The sequence below is a fragment of the Rhizophagus irregularis genome, chromosome 31 (assembly GCF_026210795.1).
Source record: "Rhizophagus irregularis chromosome 31, complete sequence".
NCBI lineage: Eukaryota > Fungi > Glomeromycota > Glomeromycetes > Glomerales > Glomeraceae > Rhizophagus > Rhizophagus irregularis.
The window spans coordinates 2,326,094-2,347,900 of record NC_089459.1 but is presented as its reverse complement, the minus strand read 5'-3'; the positions used below and the strand labels follow the sequence as shown (position 1 = coordinate 2,347,900).

At 35.4% G+C, this 21,807-nt stretch overlaps 9 protein-coding genes across 9 annotated transcripts; 8 read left to right on the top strand and 1 right to left on the bottom strand.

Moving 5' to 3' along the window:
- Nucleotides 1–4,869: 4,869 nt before the first annotated feature.
- On the top strand, nucleotides 4,870–5,223 carry OCT59_022637 (uncharacterized protein; the record flags this gene model as incomplete). Its single annotated transcript, XM_066144905.1, has 1 exon — nucleotides 4,870–5,223. The coding sequence occupies one exon, from the start codon at nucleotides 4,870–4,872 to the stop codon at nucleotides 5,221–5,223; it is 354 nt and encodes a 117-aa protein (XP_066006322.1).
- Nucleotides 5,224–7,838: 2,615 nt separating this feature from the next.
- OCT59_022636 (uncharacterized protein) lies at nucleotides 7,839–9,320 on the top strand (the record flags this gene model as incomplete). The annotated part of the gene is made up of 3 exons (XM_066144904.1): nucleotides 7,839–8,163; nucleotides 8,224–9,027; nucleotides 9,193–9,320. The coding sequence occupies 3 exons, from the start codon at nucleotides 7,839–7,841 to the stop codon at nucleotides 9,318–9,320; spliced, it is 1,257 nt and encodes a 418-aa protein (XP_066006321.1).
- A 1,702-nt stretch (nucleotides 9,321–11,022) lies between these two features.
- On the top strand, nucleotides 11,023–11,487 carry OCT59_022635 (uncharacterized protein; the record flags this gene model as incomplete). The annotated part of the gene is made up of 1 exon (XM_066144903.1): nucleotides 11,023–11,487. One exon carries the CDS (start codon nucleotides 11,023–11,025, stop codon nucleotides 11,485–11,487), a length of 465 nt encoding a protein of 154 aa, XP_066006320.1.
- A 98-nt stretch (nucleotides 11,488–11,585) lies between these two features.
- Nucleotides 11,586–11,933, top strand: OCT59_022634 (uncharacterized protein; the record flags this gene model as incomplete). The annotated part of the gene is made up of 1 exon (XM_066144902.1): nucleotides 11,586–11,933. The coding sequence occupies one exon, from the start codon at nucleotides 11,586–11,588 to the stop codon at nucleotides 11,931–11,933; it is 348 nt and encodes a 115-aa protein (XP_066006319.1).
- A 117-nt stretch (nucleotides 11,934–12,050) lies between these two features.
- Nucleotides 12,051–12,599, top strand: OCT59_022633 (uncharacterized protein; the record flags this gene model as incomplete). The annotated part of the gene is made up of 2 exons (XM_066144901.1): nucleotides 12,051–12,314; nucleotides 12,423–12,599. 2 exons carry the CDS (start codon nucleotides 12,051–12,053, stop codon nucleotides 12,597–12,599), a joined length of 441 nt encoding a protein of 146 aa, XP_066006318.1.
- Nucleotides 12,600–13,414: 815 nt separating this feature from the next.
- OCT59_022632 (uncharacterized protein) lies at nucleotides 13,415–13,969 on the top strand (the record flags this gene model as incomplete). The annotated part of the gene is made up of 1 exon (XM_025325149.1): nucleotides 13,415–13,969. One exon carries the CDS (start codon nucleotides 13,415–13,417, stop codon nucleotides 13,967–13,969), a length of 555 nt encoding a protein of 184 aa, XP_025182610.1.
- Nucleotides 13,970–14,218: 249 nt separating this feature from the next.
- Nucleotides 14,219–14,833, bottom strand: OCT59_022631 (uncharacterized protein; the record flags this gene model as incomplete). The annotated part of the gene is made up of 1 exon (XM_025310415.1): nucleotides 14,219–14,833. One exon carries the CDS (start codon nucleotides 14,831–14,833, stop codon nucleotides 14,219–14,221), a length of 615 nt encoding a protein of 204 aa, XP_025182609.1.
- A 238-nt stretch (nucleotides 14,834–15,071) lies between these two features.
- On the top strand, nucleotides 15,072–15,872 carry OCT59_022630 (uncharacterized protein; the record flags this gene model as incomplete). The annotated part of the gene is made up of 2 exons (XM_066144900.1): nucleotides 15,072–15,311; nucleotides 15,435–15,872. 2 exons carry the CDS (start codon nucleotides 15,072–15,074, stop codon nucleotides 15,870–15,872), a joined length of 678 nt encoding a protein of 225 aa, XP_066006317.1.
- A 571-nt stretch (nucleotides 15,873–16,443) lies between these two features.
- OCT59_022629 (uncharacterized protein) lies at nucleotides 16,444–19,066 on the top strand (the record flags this gene model as incomplete). Its single annotated transcript, XM_066144898.1, has 5 exons — nucleotides 16,444–16,858; nucleotides 17,488–17,532; nucleotides 17,622–18,067; nucleotides 18,223–18,938; nucleotides 19,024–19,066. The coding sequence occupies 5 exons, from the start codon at nucleotides 16,444–16,446 to the stop codon at nucleotides 19,064–19,066; spliced, it is 1,665 nt and encodes a 554-aa protein (XP_066006316.1).
- Between the last annotated feature and the right edge of the window lie 2,741 nt (nucleotides 19,067–21,807).

Sequence of the window (21,807 nt, the reverse complement as noted above, 5' to 3'; positions counted from 1 at the left end):
TAGGCTTAATGAGGGTCTCAGTGACTAACCACTGAGATAGGGTGACCAACCCAGTATTATCCTTTTCCTGTGCAAACAGTCTTATGACTTTATTTTTTATTTTATATTTAAACATCGAAAGTATAATCGAACAATATTACAAAAATAATAAGAAAATAAACTAAAAAATAAAAAGAGTAGCTTCACGACTCATACAAGTAAAGAAATCTAAACTAAAATAAATTGAAGCAAAGAAAAACTAAACTATTACAGAATCGCATACCCCAACTTTACCCGAAGGCCAGTGTGAGTCAACTATCCAACATCCAAAAATCCAGTCCGTTACCAGAAAGAAATCCTAAGAGGTTGAACTATTAAGCGGCGCAGAAAATCCAAGTGCGAGATCCATGATCCATCCCGAATTATAGAAGAGGATATCCAAGAAATCCAGGAATCCTGAGAAACTGTCGCCAGAAGAGAATTGTGAATTTGTAAAGAAGAAATAATAGATGAAGAATTTAAAGATGGGTCACGTAATTTGGAAGCAGCCGAGATACCCTGAGACTCTTCCCAAGCATGGAAAAGAACATTCTGACATAACCAAATTTCACCATACAGTTTGACTTGGAAGTCATTAAGAAGAGGAGATATATTTTTATATATAACAGAAAGGGAAAAATATTGTTTTAGAAATGCCGTTAAATGCGCAGGCAATAATCCTCTAGTAAGCCAAAGACAGGACGGAGAAGGGGTATCGTAATCCCAACAATCTAAAGAAAAAAATTCAGTTTGAAAGGAAATATCCAAGGATTTCAAGGACAAGAACGAAGATAGACAGAGGTCTCTAAATTTAATGACTTCGGAACAATGCGTTGAGCATGAATTAAGATCAGGTAAAATGTAGGGACAAGTCCAAAGATGATTCAAATCTTCAGAAGCAGAGTTACACTGCGGACACAACCAGTCCAAAAAGTACAAGTGAGGCATACGTTGTTGTAGAGTAGTCAAGGTAGGCAACATATCCAAGAGAAGTTTGATACGAAAGATCCAAAATTTAGGATGACCATTCTTATGCGAAGCGAAACCTTTAATCTGCGAAAGGCAAAAATGTATACCAGCCCAGTCAAAAAGTGTAGGAGAACCAAGTGCAGTAAAACGCGCCATAGAACAGAATGATAAAAGAGCACGAACATCTGCTATAGAGCGTATGAAATGACGGATATTCATGTCAATAAGCAAAGAATTAAAAGCCAATAGACATGGAGCGTGACAAAAGGCCAAAGGTGAGAAAGTAGGTTATAAAGATGAATGAGCATTTTTAGCCAAAGAATCCGCTTGTATATTATAAATGTCATCGCCATGAGCAGGGTTTTTAATCAAATCAACATTGAGATTACGTTCCATGATAAGGTGCCGAATAGAAAGCCAAAGAAGATGATTGGGTTCACGAAGCAACTTCGGTGAAAAAGGAGCATTAACAAAATGTTTCCATAACGAGATAAGTTAACTACAATCAGTATAAATGGAAATTGAAGAGTTATGGGAAAGAGCGTTTAGTTCTAATACAACAGCATAGATCTCAAAACGCAAAGCGGAAGAGAAACATGAAGGGAGACATAAAGATGAAGATTCAAGAATAAATTCGTCATCATCAAGAGCAAGCCAAGCAGAAGTCATAGAAGGAGAAGAGGAGTCCTTAACAGACAAGAATGAACCATCGGTATACATAATATGCACAGAAAGAGGTAAAACATCATCGTCATTAATTCTTGATGTAGAAGGAGAGGAAGTGTCCGGAGGATCAGGGAAGGATAAATTTGTCAAATGCATAAGAGCCAGAGAAGAAGCATAACTCCATGAGGTAGATAGAGTTATAGGAAGATAAGCCGCAAACACTTTAGCATTTCTGGTAGGATATCCCGCAGTTTTAGATAAGGCAACATTGAAAAAACATTTTTCACTATTACAGCGCTGTTTAATTGCAGATTTCATGGATAAAGCAGGTAAATTAAAAGAACAACCAGGACAAGGATTCACAGGTCGAAAAGTGAAAAATCAGGCATCAATCAGTTACCAATCGGTCACCAATCAGGTACCTGATTGGTGACCGATTGGTGCCTGATTGGCATTTTCGCCAAATACCGTCACCAATCAGGCAGTTTGCTAACTTTTGATCCAGTGATCAGAAAAAGATGAAATATAGCTCATTGGAATCGTCTCAACAAGACAAATCTAATGGTAGTAAAATCGCATTTCTAGGATTAATACTTGATGAGAAATTAAGTAAAATATAAAAATGAAAATGTATCATTTATATTTTATTTAATTTTTTATTAACTATCAATCCTAGAGATGCGATTTTACTACAATTAGATTCGTCTTGTTGAGACGATTCCAATGAGCTATATTTCATCTTTTTCTGATCACTGGATCAAAAGTTAGCAAACTGCCTGATTGGTGACGGTATTTGGCGAAAATGTCAATCAGGTACCAATCAGTCACCAATCAGTCACCAATCAGCTACCTGATTGGTGACCGATTGGTGCCTGATTTTTCACTTTTCGACCTGTGATTATAGGATCGTTCATCGGCTGAAGTAGATACAGGAAGCCAATGAGATATGATAGCAGAGTTTTGTTTCTTATAGGTGATGCAGACACAGCCAACAGATAAAGTTTGGGTAGCAGAATTAAAATTAATAGCCCATTAAGGATAAAAATGATAATCTTTAAATGTATGATCTAATAAACAAGGTGAAGCTAAAGTAAAAGAAGAATTAATAAAATACAAAGGCAAAAACAGAGAAGAAGAAGAAGAAGAAAGAAAATTATTTTTAATAAAATTAAACCAAGTAGGAATTCGTCCTTTACGACCAACGATACCAAGGTAACGAAGATCAAACCAATTCATAAGATAACGTCCACAAGGAGAAGCCAATTGAGCAAGCACAAAAATGTTCAAATTTTTCCAAAGTTTCCAAGCGGTCTGAAAAATCGAATGTGGTAAAACAGATCGAAGCAGCAACGCTTGTTGTAAATCCCGTCTCGGAGGTTGGAAGGAGAGGGACCATGTGATATTCAATCACGAAGAAAATAAAATTGAATTAAACAAGGTATGTGTTCGAAGAGAGACTACTTGAGACTATGGTTCCAGACTAATGGTAGTTGGGTAGCTTTCAGCGCCCAAATATCCTTGAAGATAAGAGATAGCATAAAGAGCAAAGTTCCTGAAATCAGGATGTGTAAATATTTTTTGCCAAGATGCAATGTGGAAGGAAAGGAACCAATAAAAGGCATTTTGAATTGAAAACGGAAGTTTAAGAAATAATAAAGCCAATGGCGTAGTAGCAGCAAGTCCAGCTTTTTTCTGTAAAACCGAGAATATAGGTTTAATAATCGATTCAATCGTTTTTTCTGAAAAAAGAGTGGTTTGTAGGCGAAATTCCAACTGTGGGAGGAGAACAGCATTGTACAGGTAGGCCACATGTTGCACTAATAATTTTTTTGGACCAAGAAGAGCAGCCATGTCCTTAACTATAGAGCGCGCTTGCTTAAGCACAAATTGAAAAGAAGCACACAATGTGAAAGTGGGGGTTTAAGGACCGAAGGTCTGGCCCCACTGAAACATTGTGTGTACGGGTCACAGAACGTTAAAAACAATATCGATTTTTCTTATTATATTAGAAGAGCTTCTATCAGTTCTAGAATCTTAATTTTTATATTATATTTCTTAATTCTGTGTAGGTTCTCCAACTTCAGAATACATATTGATTTTTATTAATATATTAGAAAAGCTTCTAACGGCTCTAGAATCTTAATTTCTATATTAACTTTTCAGTTATATTTATTAAATCTAACGAAAAATATTATATCAGGAATTGATTCTGCGCGTGTTAGCTCTTTAAAATAACATATTAACTACTTAAGTCTAACGAATTTAAGTCTAATGGTCCTTATTACCCCATAAATAAGTCTAACGAAAAAAAAATCATGTGACTTTTTAAATCTAACGAACTTTTCTATATACAAGAATGCCTTCTGTACAAGCTAGCTCATTAAATAGCATATTTGTTAAATAAATCCAACGGGATTTTTGTCCCAACTTTTCCTTAATTAAGAATGGGTTCAATGCAGGCTAGCTTACTAAATAGCATATTTTATATAAAAGTCTAACGAAATGCCACCCCTGCAAAATTCGCGGAATTGTCCTAACTTTTCTTTAGTCAAGAACGGGTTCAGTATAAGCTAGCTCATTAAATAGTATAATAATTTAACAAAAAATAAGTCTAACTGTCCTAATTTCCTCCAGAATATACCGTTCTGTAATATAAGTCTAATGAAAAATAGTACCGTTGGCCACTGCATAAAGTACCCCGGGTCTTAATCAAGAACTCGGTTTTTTAAATTGATTAGTACCCATGGGTACTTTGTGAGGAACCGGGTACTATTTGTAGGGGGATATTATATAAGGGGGATATTATATAAGGGTTATTATATAACGGGCCGCTTACGTTATACTGCGGTATTGTGATCACAAATTTTGTAATATAAATAAATCAATCAAATCAAACGATTAATAAAATTTATTTCATCTATTTCGTTGTTCTGAACATATATTTATTTCTAAAAAATATAAAAATAAAATTTTTTTGAAACAAATATGGCATTTCGTCAAAATCAAAAATTTAGAAATTGGCTATAAGAAACGAGAAAATTTTCCAGAGTAGATGTCAATACTTCTTTTTTGAGTTATCATCCGTGATGTTCATGATACCCTCCTTGATAAAGCAGATCCTATTACCCCCTATTTACCTACTTCGAACCTTGAAAAAAAACGCGAAATTTTTGAAATATTATTTACTTTTAGTGCCTCTTATATAGTATCCTAAAAATGCCGAAGGGAAATTTTGGTGCACGACGAGCAATAAATACACAAAAAAAGCGTCGACAATGGAATGCTCGCGAAAAGTTGATGGTTGTGTTCTATCATGAAAATGGACGTAGTATTCGGGCAACTGCAAATAAGTATGGAATTGAACCAAAAGCAAGGATTCGCGACTGGAAAAATAAAAAAACTAACTTGATGTGCGCGGCTCCATATGTTCAAAAACTTAATATTGGTGCACGACCAAAATATCCACAACTTGAAGAGGAACTTTTGGAGTGGGTTCGTGACCTAAGAAGACAATTAAAAACTGTAACCAGATATATGATTGGTGCAAAAGCTCGAAGTTTGGCTCCATAAACAAGAATACCGTTCCCAGTATCCTGATATTCATAAATGTCAATTTTCACATAAGTGGGTGGATGGATTTATGTCCCGTCATTCGTCGGTAAACCGCCGACGCACTACAGTTGCACAAAGATTACCTGAGGAATATAACGAACAACAACAAAATTTTTTATCATACCTTCTTTATCTACGAACTGAAAGCATAACTATCCTTTAAATTTGATTGGCAACATGGATGAAACCCCTATGGCATTCAATTTGCCAAGTCAAACAACCATTGAAGAACGTGGAAAACGAACAGTCTCAATCCTTACAACAGGCCATGAACGTACCCATTTTACAGTAACCCCGCTCTTGCCTTGCAGATGGCACTAAGCCTTCCTCCACTAATCATTTTTAAGTTAGTTAAAGTACCACGAGAGCAGTTTCCAGATGGTATATATGTTCATGCAAATCCAACTGGCTGGATGGATGAGAAAGAAATGATTTGGTGGGTGGAAAATGTGTGGCGACGAAGGGCTAATTTAGGGTTCAAATCCACGTTCACTTCTCGTTCTTGATTCATTTACTGCTCATAGGACAGATCCTGTAAAACGTCATTTTAAAGAAAAAATACAGATATGGCTGTAATTCCGGGTGGTTTAACCTCACGTTTACAACCATTAGATGTGTCCTTGAATAAAGCATTTAAAGCAAAGGTTGTTAGATATTATGAATTTAAAATAAATATTATCTGCGAATATTAATAAATTTTCTTTATTTTATTTTTATAGGTTCGTCATGTTTATAACAAATGGATGGACGAGGCTATAAAAGAATACACACCTTCAGGCAAGATTAAACGTCCATCATACTCATTAGTAGCATCCTGGGTTAAAGAAGCATGGGATAATATTGATCCTATAATGATACAACGGTCCTTCAAGTGCTGTGGAATCTCCACGGAGGTAGATGGTTCTGAAGACAAATATATTTTTGATTTTGAGAGAGTATCAGGTAAAAAAGGTGCACAAGTAATCAATATTGACGAAGAAGAGGGAGAAAATGATGAAAGTGATGAAGAAAGTGGTGGAGAAAGTGGTGGAGAAAGTAGTGAAGAAAGTGGTGAAGAAAGTGGTAAAGAAAGTGGTGAAAAAAGCGGTGAAGAAAGTGGTGAGGAAAGTGGTGAAGAAAGTGGTAAAGAAAGTGGTGAAAAAAGCGGTGAAGAAAGTGGTGAGGAAAGTGGTGAGGAAAGTGAAAATAATTCAGAAAGTGGATATTATGATAATGAAGAGGGAAATTATGTAAACATTTGGGACTAGTTGAAGGAAATATCAGATAAAACAAATAAACTTTAGAAGTACTTGTATTTCAATATACCCGTGTATAAAGTTGTAACAAAAAATTATTTTTGAAATAAAGATAAAAAAATTACAAAATACGATTTTTGCATTTATATAAAGAGATCTGATGTTACCGTACAGAACATGAGTAGCTATTTTTAAGGGATCGTGTAACTAACGTTAACTAAACTAAGGTGTATCACGAGAGCATTTTAACTCCTTATAGTATTAAAGCAAACATTACAACTTTCCTTATTTTACAAATCATTGATATAATTGATATAGTACGGGTCTTAATCAATTTTAACAACATTTGACTTTGAAAAGTACCCGGGTACTATACATGGACAGATCACAAAGGGTGGTGAATAATACCCGGGTCTTAATCACGGGGGGTATTATTTTTGGGGGGTACTTTATGCAGTGGCCAACGGTATATCAGAAACTGTCTCTATGCAGATTAGCTTATAAAATAGCATATCAAGTCATATAAATCTAACGAAACGTCACCCTGTAAAAATTCAGAAAAATCCGCGAAATTGTCCAAACTTTTTCTTAGTCAAGAACGGGTTCAGCATAGGCTAGCTTATCAATTAGCATAAAACTTTAACGAAAAAATATGCTCTAACTAAAAAGCAAGTCTAATGAAATGCCCAGCTAAATTCTGGCTAAAATTAAGGTATAAAGCTAGCCGAAATGGTCTTTTAATTTATTCTGGCCGGCAACTATCACAATATTCTCCTTCTTCTAATTTTATCGGATGGAAGCATTCCCTGCAGAGAGTAATATTAAGCTTTGCAAGCGCATCTCTATGAGTAACCATTAATTCCTCAAAAGTTCTTTCTCGTATCTCTGATCGAAGTCTTTCTTGTAACTCTGATCGAAGTCTATTATAGTGTTGGGTAACATAGTACCCTCTGATATGTAATGGGCATCGTCCACAAGCTGAAGCAGTAGGTTTACCACAATCGGAACAAGGTATACGTTTTTTAGCCTTCCAATGGAAGCGACATCCTTCAGGCCTAGTACTAGGATTTCCACAAGCCTTTCCGGTATTGCAGAGAAATGGGCAAGAATATTCACCGATCATCCTACTTTTTATTACTAGATTCGAAAAGATTAATTAATAATTAGTTAATGCTTCAGTTTTGCAATAGCTAGAACTGCTTCAGAAAGCTTGTAAATGCTTATCTTCGGTAGGGTTTCTATGATCAAAAGTGATAGGTATATAGGAAATAAATAATTAAAGAAAAAATTATATAAGCAAGTAATAGTGTGACGGTTAGAGCTAACTAATGATATCAAATGTCTGATGCTTATCCAGAATATATAGAAGAATTTAGTATAGAGATATCTGATTTCAATCCGATTGGTTCTACTGCCTATATACCTTTGCCAGAAACTTTGCCAAAACGTAATAATGGAATTATTAATATTCAAAATAATGATGACTGGTGTTTCGGGTGGAGTATTCTAGGAGCTTTGCATCCTGTAAAAGTTCATTCAGAGAGAAATCCGCATCGGCTATATGGAGCTTTCGTGGGGGAACTTAATATGGAAGACATCCCAATTCCAGTGCCGATCTCAATACCAGTTTATAAGAAGTTCGAAGAAAATAATCCTGAAATCAGTCTATGTGTCTATAAATGGCACAACTAAAACAAATGTCTTAATTTTCGCTATGTTACAGAAAGAAGAGGAGATGAATACAAGCAAATAAATCTTCTAGTAATTACAGAAGATGATAGAAGCCATTACTGTATTATCAAAGATTTACATAAGCTAGTATACAATCATAGCAAACATAAAGGGCGAAAATACCTCTGCCGTTATTATCTTTATGTATACTCTTCAGAGATAAGATACAATAAACATTTGCCAAAATGCAAGGGTCTAAATAATGCCCCTCAGCGCCCGCAAATGCCGGTGAAGAATAGGAGTGTCAAAGCTTTCTATAATCATAAATGCATGCAACCAAATCCATATCATATTTTCTGGGATCTAGAAATGTTAACCGAAAAGTTAGCCTCCGAAGAGAAGGCGAAGTTAACCCATACCGAAAGATTACAGATGCACAAGCCGTGTGGCTATTGTTATGTAGTTGTTCGTATGGATAGTTCACTTAACTATGAGATTATGAGTCATGATCTATACAGAGGTCCAGATGCACTTGAAAGATTCGTTACAAAAATTGAGGAGGAGCAGGTAAACATACAGGAGGACTTATCCGCGCCGGCTGAAATGATAATGGCACCAGGAGATCTGAAAACGTACAATGAAGCGACAGAATGCTGGATTTGCAAGGGACCTTTTTTAAAACCAGCACCAGAGGTGGTACAAAAGCTCAAAGAAGCAAAGCATAATTTATTAGAAATCAAAGAATGGGAAACATGTATGGAAAAAGAACATCCTAAAAAGAAAGAGGCACAGAAAGAATATAGCAAAGCTTTAAGTGGGATCAATCGAAAAGTAAAAGACCACGACCATATAAGTGGTAAGTTCTGAGGTCCAGCTCATGATGTCTGCAATAAAAAGTTGCAGATAGGATCTTTTGAGACGAAAGTGCCTCTCATCTGCCATAATTTCTGTGGGTATGATTCCCATCCGCTTATGAAAGTTGTGAGCAAGTTCACAGCTGATAAGCTAAATTGCATTCCAGAAAATATTGGAAAGTATAAGGCCATGGATGTAGGTCAACTCCGATTTCTAGATAGTTTTCAGCATATGGCAATGGGTTTAGATAACTTAGTAGCATGTCTAGGAGAAAACCCAGAAAAGTTCCCCTAAGTGTTAAGCATTTCACAGAGAAAGGCTACTCAATAGATAAGATTAAGCTTTTTTTTCGAAAGGGCGTTTTCCCATATGACTGGACAAATGCATGGGAAAAATTCGACAGAATAAGCCTCCCACCTAGAAAGGGTTTCTATTCGCTTCTTAGCCAGAAAAATATTAGTAAAGAGGATTATGAACATGCTCAAAAGGTATGGCAGGAATTTGAGATGAAGAATTTTGGAGAATATTATGACTTATATCTTGAGACAGATGTACTCTTACTAGCTGATGTATTTATGAACTATACCATCATGTGTCTGCAAGTTGATGGCTTAGACCCTTCCCACTACGTCTTAGCACCTGAAATGTTTAATGATTCTCTTTACAAAAGTAGTGGGGCAGAACTCAAACTCATGACAAATATGGATGAATATCTAACGGTAAAAAAAGGCATTCGTGGAGGTATGATAATGTCAAGTCATCGATATGCCAAAGCAAATAATCCACAATGTCTAGACTATGAGTCCAGCAAGCCGAATTCCTGGATCATGTATGAGGATATGAATGCCTTATACTCAGGCGCGATGACCCAATACATGCCTACTAAGGTTGCTTGCCGAAACCTAGGGGTTTAGGCGAGATGGCGTTTCGCCGAAAAGCGAAATTCTGCTGAAACTATATTAAAGTTATATTAAAAAACTGGCGAAACTTTGGAGAAAAGCGAAACTGCCAAAACTTATTATAAATGCCGAAATTGCCAAAACTCTGCCAAAACTATAATAAATCTATAGTAAAATTTTGACGAAACTAATTGTAGGATTTTGAAGAGGTTTAGACAAGCAACCTTAATGCCTACAGAAATCTTGGGTAAGGTGAACCCGAAGGAAATACCAGATATCCAAAGCATCGCACCTGATGCAGATATAGGTTATACACTTGAAGTTGATCTAGAAATTCCAGTATACTTGCACGATTACTTTACAGATTATCCATTAGCGCCAGAAAAGCAAATAGTACCTGAAAACTGGTTAAGTCCATACAACGCAAAATTAGTACAAGACAAGGAAGTAGGAGGTGGCAAATATGTAACAGGAGAAAAGCTCGTCCAACCCCTTTATTCCAAAAAGAACTACGTGGTCCATTATCGTGCATTTCAGCTATATATGAGACAAGGGCTAAAGGTCACAAAGATCCACGGCGCACTCAAGTTTAAGTAATCCCCCTGGATGAAAGAATATATTGAGGAAAACATTCGCAAGCGTAAAATTGCTAAAGCTAATGGGGACGAGTTTGGGGTCATGTACTATAAGCTAAAGAACAATGCAGTCTTTGGCAAACAAATGGAAAATGTTCGTAAACATATGAGAGTAGAATTACTCCGAACAGAAGAGGATAAAAAAATCAGGCGCCTAGCAAGTTCACCATTGTATGTAGGCTTTAAAGCATTCGAAGGGGAATTACAGCAGTCTATATGTTAAAAAATACAGTAACTCTAAACAAACCAATCTATGTAGGGCAGGCAATTCTCGACATTAGCAAGGCTATGATGTTCAACTTTTGGTACAGTTACATAAAGCCTCGCTATGGAGATAAGGCCCGTCTACTTTATACAGATACAGACTCGCTCATAATGTGGATAGAAACTGAAGACATATATAAAGATCGAGCAGAAAGACCAGATATTTTCGATCTTAACTATTCAGGAGACTTGTTTCTAATGAAGGATGAGACAAAAGGGGATCCAATAGACGAATCAGTATGCTTAAAGCCAAAAATGTATTCAGTTCTTCCAGCAGGTCATGATCCTAAAACTCCCAATGATCCCGATTCAGAAGACCCTAAAAAGAAGCATGACATCCAGAAGGCAAAGGGTGTTAAGAAATGCGTGGTTAAGAGAGAACTTCAACATGATAAGTTTCTAGAATGGCTTAGGAACAAGAAACTAACCCGGCATGATATGTATGGCCTCCGAAGTTATGATCATCAAATATATCTGGAGAGGGTAAATAAGATAGGGCTGAATCCATATGATAACAAGCGCTGGATCTTACTTGATGGAATTCGAACTCTCCCCTATGGACATTGGCGAATTGGATTATACAAACGCCTGGTAGCATCTGGAATATCTCCTGAGAAAGCAGAAGAAAGGGCTATGAAACTTAGACTTCGAGTCAAGGAATAGAGACTTTATAACAAATATTTTTTCTGGAGGTAAAATTATCAAAGAATATAATTTTATTAATTAAAGTTTTTCTATTGCTATATTAGAAACATACAAAAATGGTAGATCATAAAGATATAGAACTTGCGCAATTCAAAGTCATAAAAACTGCTTTGCGAAAGGGCAGAAAATATGATAATCTTGCGAAAAATTATGGAGATTATCTAAAGAAACTGCGAGCTGAAAAGGATCTGAACAACTATATTAAGACACTTGCAGTAAAAATGTTCCCTAAGGAAGAAGCATATACTGAAAGGCTAGAAAATTATCGCAAAAGGTATGAAGATAATGATCTATATAGCAGTTTAGAGGTATTATATGAGCTTTATTATCTAATAGCTAGGGAGGAGAATCGCAAAAGATCAGATGACGAAATAGAGCAGATGTTCAAAGCAATGGCAATCTAGTCGTCTTTGGCAAAGCTTTTATATAAAGATATTTTTTCGTCTAGAGAATAATGTAGGTGAAAATTAGCAATTGAAATAAAAAACATTAGTTAAGTAAATCATTACGTTTGATATACAATGCATTCATACAACCCGCTCGAAAAAGCAGATACAATTGCTATAATCATTCAAAAGCTTCCATTAGAGGTTCTTGATAAGCTCTGCTGGATAAATAGTACTTGGTATAAAGAAATCCAGCATGAGTTTCGGCGAAGATGGAAGATACAAGTACTAGAATACTATAAATTGGGACATGAAGAAGAGAAACTGGAATATCCCTTTAATTGGGATGTAGTATCAGAGGAATTTATTGAAAGGGAAACCGAAATAGCTAAAAAACAGGTAGAGATCGAAAGATATATGCTTCATAATGGAATGCTTGAAGGACAGGAAAAAGAAATAGTCAAATATAATATTCGGCAGATAGCTAAAAATGTTGTCCCATGGTAGGATGTAGATAAATGGGAAGAATCAGAATTTTTAGGTTTCATTAAAAAAGATACACGCGAAGGATTTGCTCCAAAAGAATATAATAGACCTTTTGGATTTGGAATGAAACAATTTATAAACAAGATCCTTTATTATGATGATGAAACGCTGTATTTTGTAGAGGATGATCCTATATAAGAGAATGTGCCTGATGTTATTTTAATTCATATACTGTAACATAGTCTAGAACAGTGAACAAGAGAAGAATCGCGAAAGATCAGATGATGAAATGTTATATATTTTTTCTGGCATATGAGCAAGCAAGCGGGTAGGGAAGTCACTATGCATACATTAATATTATTTTTTTAATTAAGGATATAGGCTCATATAACAAAGTATGGGGTTTGCTAGCAAATTACACAATATGAAAAGTTTAGATGATATTATAGAAGATGCGAATAAAAATATTAAAAAGGTGTTTCTAGCAGGGGTTGCACCTGAATTTTAACAAGAAGTCTATATAATTGGTCTTAAATTAACATTGGATAGATTGGCACGAGAGCTAAAGTTTGCACAAAAAGATGATTGTTCTTCTAAGCCAGCCAGCCTGGAGCAGTGATCACGTAATTTTATTTTTTCGTTTAAAGATACAACATATAACATGCACTATATATGGCGCAATCAAGCATCTTTTATTTACCAGAACTATTAGAACAGATTTTACATTTCTTATTGATAGATAAATCCCTCTATCCCGCTCTATATGTATCCCGATTGTGGTACAGATGCGGTGCCCCTATTCTATGGAGACGCATTGAGCTAAAGGGAAATGAAGTAGAGGATAAATCTCGACTGGAAAAATTTATGAAATTAGTACATGGTGTGGTATACCACTCATGGGGAGGGCGAAAACCAATCTATAGCTCAAAATTAACTCATCTTAAAATATCACACTACCGACTTTCAAATAAAAAAATCAAAGGCATTGTGCAGATGTTCACTTTGAAGGAAGTATGGACTGTACAGGTAAAATTCTAAAGCTAATAGCAAAATCATATTCAAATTTGGAGTATCTTAATATATCTGCTATACGTGGAAGTTTTAATTTGGAAAATGATAAAGGCCTATGTGCAATCACGAATTCATGTTATAAAATAGAATGTCTGAACATTTCTAGACGTACAGAGTTTTCTGAAACATCAATTTGTAGTGTTATTCGTTCTTGCCCAAGGCTCCAGCATCTTGACCTCAGCTTTTGTAAAATTACCGATATAACTATCAAAGAAATTGCTGGTTCGTGTCTTAACATAAAGTACCTCAATTTGGAAGGGTGTAATAATATTAGCAAAGAAGCCATAGATCAGCTCGTTTCACTTAATCCAAATATCCATGTTGAGAATTTCATGCCGATTCGGGTACCTTCCCTAGATGTGATCCGCGAACTCGCAAGGAGTCTGGGGATACCACATGATGCACCAAGAGATGTTGCATCCTTAGATAATTTTATTATCGACAAATTATCAAGGAGATTGAGTGAACGTTGTATTCTAGCTAGACTATCGCTCTGAAGTGGTGGTCGATTATATAACACCCGGCATAGTGTTGATAATAATCAGTATTCAGTTATATCTCAGATGCGCCAGCAACCTAACAGACGATCGCCAAGGATTAATTTCGGTAGAATACTAGCTGATCAAGTAGAATGGTGGTACTCTACCGATCTAGCTAGTCCGGAGCAGTAATCACTTCACTCAAAAGAAGAATTTGCTGGGCCATGCACAGCGCCTTCGGTCAGATTGTGTGACAAAAAATATAGATTAGCTAATCTGTTCTAGACATAGGCACTGTCCGGTGCTAGATGGATTTTTGACGAATATTTCATGCAATTGTTGAGGAGAGAGATTTGGAAATAACGGTAGTATCTCTCCGGAAAACTGAATTTTATTTACCCCCATTTCACCATATTTCTGTAAAATCACAATTGGAACATCTTCTAATGGACCGTGGAATTCCTCAAACTTTTGGAGATATGCTCTTGCTTTTTCATCGACTTCTTCTGCCCTTTCTTGATTAGAATAACCAATAATACCGAGTTCATCTTGAATTGTTATTATATCCTCTTCCAGATATAAAAGCAAATTATATATTTCTCTATATGAAATATCCGTAGAAGCTTTATTGCTTTGGAGTGCCTCTTCTAGAATGGGATTACCATCAATGCTGAGATCATCCTGTATTGGTATTATATCTTCCACCAAATTTAACAATAACTCATATGAATCGGCAAGTGTTTTTTGCCTTCTAGCTTCAATGTTTGTCATTTGATTTGCATTACCACTAATACCGAGTTTTTTCTGAATAGCTATTATATCCTTCTTCTTATATAATAGCACTTCATATAATTGATTAAGTGTTTCGAAATCATTTGCCATGATTGCTATAATAAAGTAATATATTTAATGAGGAAATATTATGTTCGGAATACTGATCGTCAACCTGGGATAGTGATCATCAGCTCGGAAGAATTTGCTGGGCCACTCCTGTGCGACAGAAAAATAAGTGGATCATCAGTCAGGTCATGTGCAACATAATTTTCGCATATACTGAAAAGAAGCTATGCACGCTACCAGTACTTTATTTTTTATTAAGTATAATTGCTCTATTAGCAAAATGTCAGATGACGAGACAGATGAAGGCTACAATGAATTTATCGAAGAATATGGATCGAGATATGAATGGGATAATAAAGGGAATCCTGAATTTATACCAGAGTGGGAAGACTGGGAAGATCTTTTTTGCGAAATCAAAATCTATTGGAAGACAAAGGCAATTAGGCATTGGAAAGAAAAAATACTTAAGAAATTTGTATATAGTCTGCCCGGCATAAGAAATCCAGCATCATTATTTCATGTATTCATACAATTCAATGCTTTTTACCTCCTACAAATTTTAAGCCTAATAGAATTACCGTATAGTGCCGAGGAACTTTGATGGGAAATATGGCCGGATGGTAAAGATACAGATGAGATCAAGGTAGAAAATAATGCAGATGAGGTTGATAAGTTCCGGTGTGGGTCATTGCTTCAAGATGAAGACTCAATAGTGGATTATTACTCAAAGATAAAGAGATGTAACGATGTTATCAAGCTCTGTAAAAATCATCTTAGAGAATTATTCCATAAAGGATTGTCATCAGAAAGTCAAAGGTATATCGCAAGATTTGGATGTTATTATAATCACGATCTTGATCCTGATAAAATGGTAGAAATGCTTATTCGAGCTGAAAAGGAAAATGTGCCCAATCTAATTACCGCATTTAGTGATTATCTTAGTCAGGTTAGCAATGTTCAGATTTCGACCCAATCTGGGTTCTCTAATAATAATATTATTTCTGCTTTTCTTAATCTGGAATTAACAAGACCCTCTATGGCGGGGTGGTACAATACCAATCTATCTAGTCCAGAGCAGTAATCACCAGCTCAGAAGAATTTGCTGGGTCACTCCTGTGCGACAGAAAAATAAGTGGATCATCAGTCAGGTCTTGTGCGACATATTAATTTTTGCATATATATTCGAAAAAGAAAACATACTAACCAGTACCTATATTTTTTTCCTGAACAAATGTGAGAAAATGTGAAAGGAGGTCTAGTTGCAACACAGGACCAACTCCAAAAGTAAATAGTTACAGTAAAAGCATATGTTATGAAAGGCTGAGGGACTCGCAATTCCGAGATCGCCAGGCGTAAAACCAACTATGTCTTTCCGATAGATCTACATATGAAAAGGTAAGAAGATTCCGTTTACATGTGCTTTCAAAGAGCTCTTGGCATCATACGACAATACTAATTATGCCTCATGCCTCCTTAACTTTTTCCCAGGCATATATAAAGCATGTAGAGGTATGTGGAAGTTCAGCCAACTTTCCCAGAGAAAATAGTTTCACTAGCGTAGCTAACGCAAAATAAGGTATGTATATGCCAGAAGTTATGAATGTATGAGAGCGAGTTTTTCTCACCATGGGCCTTGTATTTAGGAAAGCAAGATGTCTGGTACTACTATTATTACTCTCAATTGTCTTCTTTCACCTAGCGGGGTAGCTCAAAGATCAAATTTATCAGAAGGAAGTATTACTACGCTTAAAATCTCTACCAACGAAACAGTTGATCAGTTAAGGATTATGATTAGAGAAAGGTGGCCACATTTATTTGAAAAGGTTCCTCCTGCCGAGTTTTTACTCTGGAAGATCAATGATACTGAGGGAGTTACATCAATTGAAAAGCAAATTGAAAAATTTGTTTGTGGGGAACGTCTAAACGAAACAGGAATGCCTCCACATGAGTTGATTTCTACGCTCTTCCCCGAGCCACCCCTAATGATAGAATTAATATTTATGTATTTATTTAAAACATCATGTAATAGCGATATAGTCGCATTTTTATGTATTGTAGGCCGACTTGGTAACGTTTTTTATTTCATAAATAAAGTATTATTTTACCAGTACATGAGAAACGGGTCACGTGTAATGATGCGGTCCATAAACTAGCCGTAAAGGCGCTTCGCATAAATCTAACATTTTTATCTAGCCTATATAAAAAACGTCAGGTGATAAGTGAGAAGAGTCTTTACGGTTAGGGAGGCGCAGTGATTAGGCGATCGTTGCACCTGGCTGATTATACGGCAGGCTTGTGAAACAGAATAATTTCTCACATATAGTCTGCCTCAGTATTTTTTTCGCCAAATAAAATCTTTTTTATTCTTGTCCTCACTTACGCCAGTTTGCACCAATAATATTCCGCAAAAAATACTATATAAGCCATAAACATGCCTATCACTTTACTATGTCTCGTCAAAGGAAATACGACCACGAGTGCTTTTGCCGTAGATATTGATAGGGAAAAGTTGGTTAGCCACCTCAAGGACACTATAAAGGCGAAAAAACAAAATGACTTCGCTGGTATTGACGCAGACAGGCTCAAGCTATGGAAGGTGTTGATCCCTGGCAATCAGAATGATCAATTAAGAAATCTAATACTTCAGGACAGTGACGAGCTATTGGCAATAAGAAAGATTTCGAAATATTTCCCAGACTCACCTCCCGAAAAACATATCCATGTTATTGTAAAATTGCCACGTAAGTGTCTGGAATAGTCTATGCAAAGCGCCTTAATGGCTAATTTTTCGTCATTTACCCTCGCATAATTTTAACTCATTCGTTTCCAGTTCTCAGCTTGGAAGAGGCGTTGTCGTGTATTCCACCACCCATAACATATTCTCTGGACTGTACTAAATCGAAGACCACTACAAAGGTTAATGGTGACCCACCGACAAGTGTACAATTATGGGGCGACTTTTTCGATAAAGTGAATCAATTCTGCTTCGACCAACAACCGATATTCGAGAGGCCAAAATTTGTGGTGAAAGAGATAGAAAATGAAGAGGATGTTCGAGGTGTTTTAGATTTCAATATTTGTCAGACATTGAATTATCTTTTGGGATCTGATCATAAATTTTCAAGACGTTCACCTGATACTCCTGGCATACCGGATTTCACCTGTCATCTCGTGGGTTCGTTGATCTTGGTGATTGAGGCAAAAAGAAAGCATGTTTTAGAAGATATGGACAAAAAAACATTTCCCGAGTTTTATCAGACGAGTAAAGGCAAGGATGTAGTTCAACAAATCTATAATTATATAAGAGGAAACGAACTTAGATACGGTATTCTTACCACCTACGATAATCACTGGTTTCTATACTGAGAACACAGGAAGCTCTGGATCTCAAAAACCCTTTCACTGGAATCTGAATCTCCACCGTACTCAAGGTATATGCTTATCTAACTCGACAGGCGAAAGAGAATCCCAACTCTCCTAAACCTCAAGTACTAGTGCCGGCTCAAGGGGATAATAATTCACATACTCTTCGATCAAACTCAAAATCATCATCCAGCTCTTCATTAACTAATCAGGCTTCCAGCACCTTTTCGAATCAACAATCATCTTCTAACGTTCCAGTAAACCAGCAAAAGTTTAGCTTTGCAGACTTCAAATTTAAGAGCATACTAGGTGAAGGTCGAAGTGGAAAAATGCTCCTATGCGAATTTCGTGGCGAAATGATTGCTTTGAAGAGTGTAGACTTATCGAAGGCTCCATCGTATGTCCTGGAAGAAATGCAAAAAGAAGTCGAGATTTATAAAGATCTAGCTGATATTCAAGGTAAGTATATCCCAAAGCTGATCTGTTATGGATATTATGGAGGAGTTATGAGCTTCGTTATCGGCATGACCATTGTCGGCACTTCGTTGAGCGAGCAAAAAATAAAGAAACGGCAAAAGACAAGGGCTATTAAGGGATTAGAAGCGATCCACAAGCATGGTATCCTCCACAATGATATTCGGGAGGAAAATATCTTAATTAACGATAAAGGTGCCCTATACCTGATTGACTTCGGAATGGCAAGCCGGGAGGACACAAAAAAGAAGAGAAAGCTTTTTGACGAGGAACAGCTCAAATTATCTCAATTGCTAGATGGATATATTGTGTAAGAATTTATTATTTTACAAATTCCTATACTACGATTACTTGTAATCCTAGTTTCTTATAATTAATAATCATGTATTTTACAGACATTTCGTAAAGAAGGAGGGGCGAATTAACCAAGTCACGTAAATGTCAGGTGGTTAGTAAGACTGTAGGGATATACATTAGACATTTAGTATAGAAGCGTTATGTATCACGGGCAATGTCCCAAACATTTGTATTTATTTTTCGCATGTATTAATAAAATATTTTTTTCTTGGCATTTTTCCGAGACCGCGCGGTTAGAGCTCCGCACGGGTAAGGGTCAATTCGGGTGACCCGTCGGGTTGACCTGAAATATTCAGGTCAGGTTGTCAAATTCGTGACCCGGTATCAGGTCGGGTTACAGGTTTGACCCGACCCGATTGACCTGTCAACCCGAATACTTTAGCTCAAAAAAAATGTTTATACTCTGAAATGGCGTTTTTTCATGTTACTTTATGAAAAAAATGCCGTTTCGGCATTGTTTTTTATAAACAAATACGCCAAAATGGCGTTTTTCATTTTATTTATGAAAAAATGCCGTTTTGGCATTTTTTTCACTTCTTTTATGAAAAAAATCGCCAAAGCGGCTTTTTTCATATTATTTTATGGAAAAATGCCGTTTCGGCATTTTTTCCCACTTCTTTTGTCGAAAAAAAATCAAAAAAACAAAACAGCATTTTTTTATATTATTTAATGGAAAAATGCCGAAACGGCATTTTTTTCCACTTCTTTTATGAAAAAAATCGCCAAAGCGGCGTTTTTTCATATTATTTAATGGAAAAATGCCGAAATGGCATTTTTTTCTACTTTTTTTATGAAAAAAATTGCCAAAGCGGCATTTTTTTCTACTTTTTTTATGAAAAAAATTGCCAAAGCGGCATTTTTCCATATTATTTAATGGAAAAATGCCGAAACGGAATTTTTTTCACTTCTTTTATGAAAACATCGCCAAAGCGGTGTAAACGGCCGAATATCAAGTACGAAAAGATGATAAAATTCAACCGCCAAATGTAATTATCAAGTATTAAGAACGAATAAATTAATCGTGGATTGGTGTGGATGGATAAATAATTAGCCGAAAAGGATAAACATTTAAGAAGAGTAATGATCTACATGATGTAATATTTATCAAATGATTGACAAAGAACCAATAGGATAAATAGAGTCGATCAATTGCGGCTTGACGATCTTTAACAACAAGAACGATAAGAAAGAATAATTATAAGCCACAAAAGATAGATTATAAGCAAAACACATAAAGTGGATTAAAAGAACATATAAAATAATGTCGGAAAGATTAAAGAACACAAAATAATATAAAAGATAATATGAAAAGATAGTAAAAAGATGGAATATAAAAGATAACATATTAAAAAGAACATATATAAAAAGATAACACAGCCACAAAAGATGAATTATATCTTTACGACATAATATTTGAAAGATTATTTTAAAGAAAAGATAGCACAGCCATAAAAGATGGGTTATAAATTATTTCTTTACGATGTAATATTTGAATAATAGAAAAGATAACATATAAAATAATATATAAGATAGCATATTAAAAGATAGCGTATTTAAAATATAGATAGTATATTAGAAAGATAGTTCAAAGATAATATGTAAAGAATGTAAAAGATAGTATATAGATAGAATAGAAAGTAGCATAAAAATTGTATATATAGAGAACGGAATTCAAAGTAATTCCATAGTTCGCATCCACAGAACTCAATAAAATATAAGTTTTATTTTTTAATTATTAATGAAGTTTAATATTAATTAAAGGTAATAGGTTCGCCCTAAACTTTAATTAATGTTTGATTAATTAATTTTAATTAATGAAAATTTAAGAAGAATTAAATATATGTTTTGAAAAGTGATAATTCGTAGCGAGAGCTATCGAAGTTTGAAATTAAAGGTAAAAGTGGATATAATTTGAGGAAAGAGAAGTACATTTTATTTTATATCGCTCAACGTTTTATATTACTAACGCTATTTATTTTGTGAACCAAGAATGTTGTTGTATATTGTTCGTTAATTATATTGTTTGTTAATTATGTTGTTGACTATTTGCTTGTTCGTTTAATTGTTCGTTCGTTCGTTTATTCGTTCGTTCGACCATGAGAATGCCCGTTCGATGTGGCAACTCTGTAAATTGATGACAGAGGGAACTGGGGGACCTCATATGGTGCATGCTCGCAAGAAAGGAAATGATCATCATCACATGATTATTACTAATATGAAAATTTAATTTCGTTAGTAAGTCACTGATAGGTATTATTAATCAATATTTTATTTTAGAATTTATTTTTAGATTTCAGGTTTTGACGAGTTCAAAAGGAACCAATAAATCAATGAGGATTTAATGAGTTGAAAACTTGAAAAGGCGAAAGATTGGAGTTTGAAGTTGTGCAAGTAATCACTTAATTGATAGAAAGCACAAGAATGTTTCTTTCGGGAATAAAGTACCTGAGAAATTTCATAAGGAGATGTGGAAGTTAAAGATAAATTTTGGAATAAAGATTAATAATAGGAGAACACCAATGTATTGTCCGGGGTTCATCTGTGTGGTATGGGTTACCTCTGAGTTTGGATTTTGGATGAATGCTCGAGATTGGAAAATTTTTATTCTTCGATATTAAAGATTATAACGTATGGGTTACGTCAAATCTGGATACCCAGCTCAATAACGTACGAATTGCTTTGGGGACGGGGAATAAAGATTGTAAAGACACCTACTATCAAGAAACGTTGAATGGATAAAATGGGACAAACCTGTAAACTATCATGCTTTGACCGAAGGGAAAAAGATAGAGATAAGCCCAGTATAGGTCCACCAATTTAAG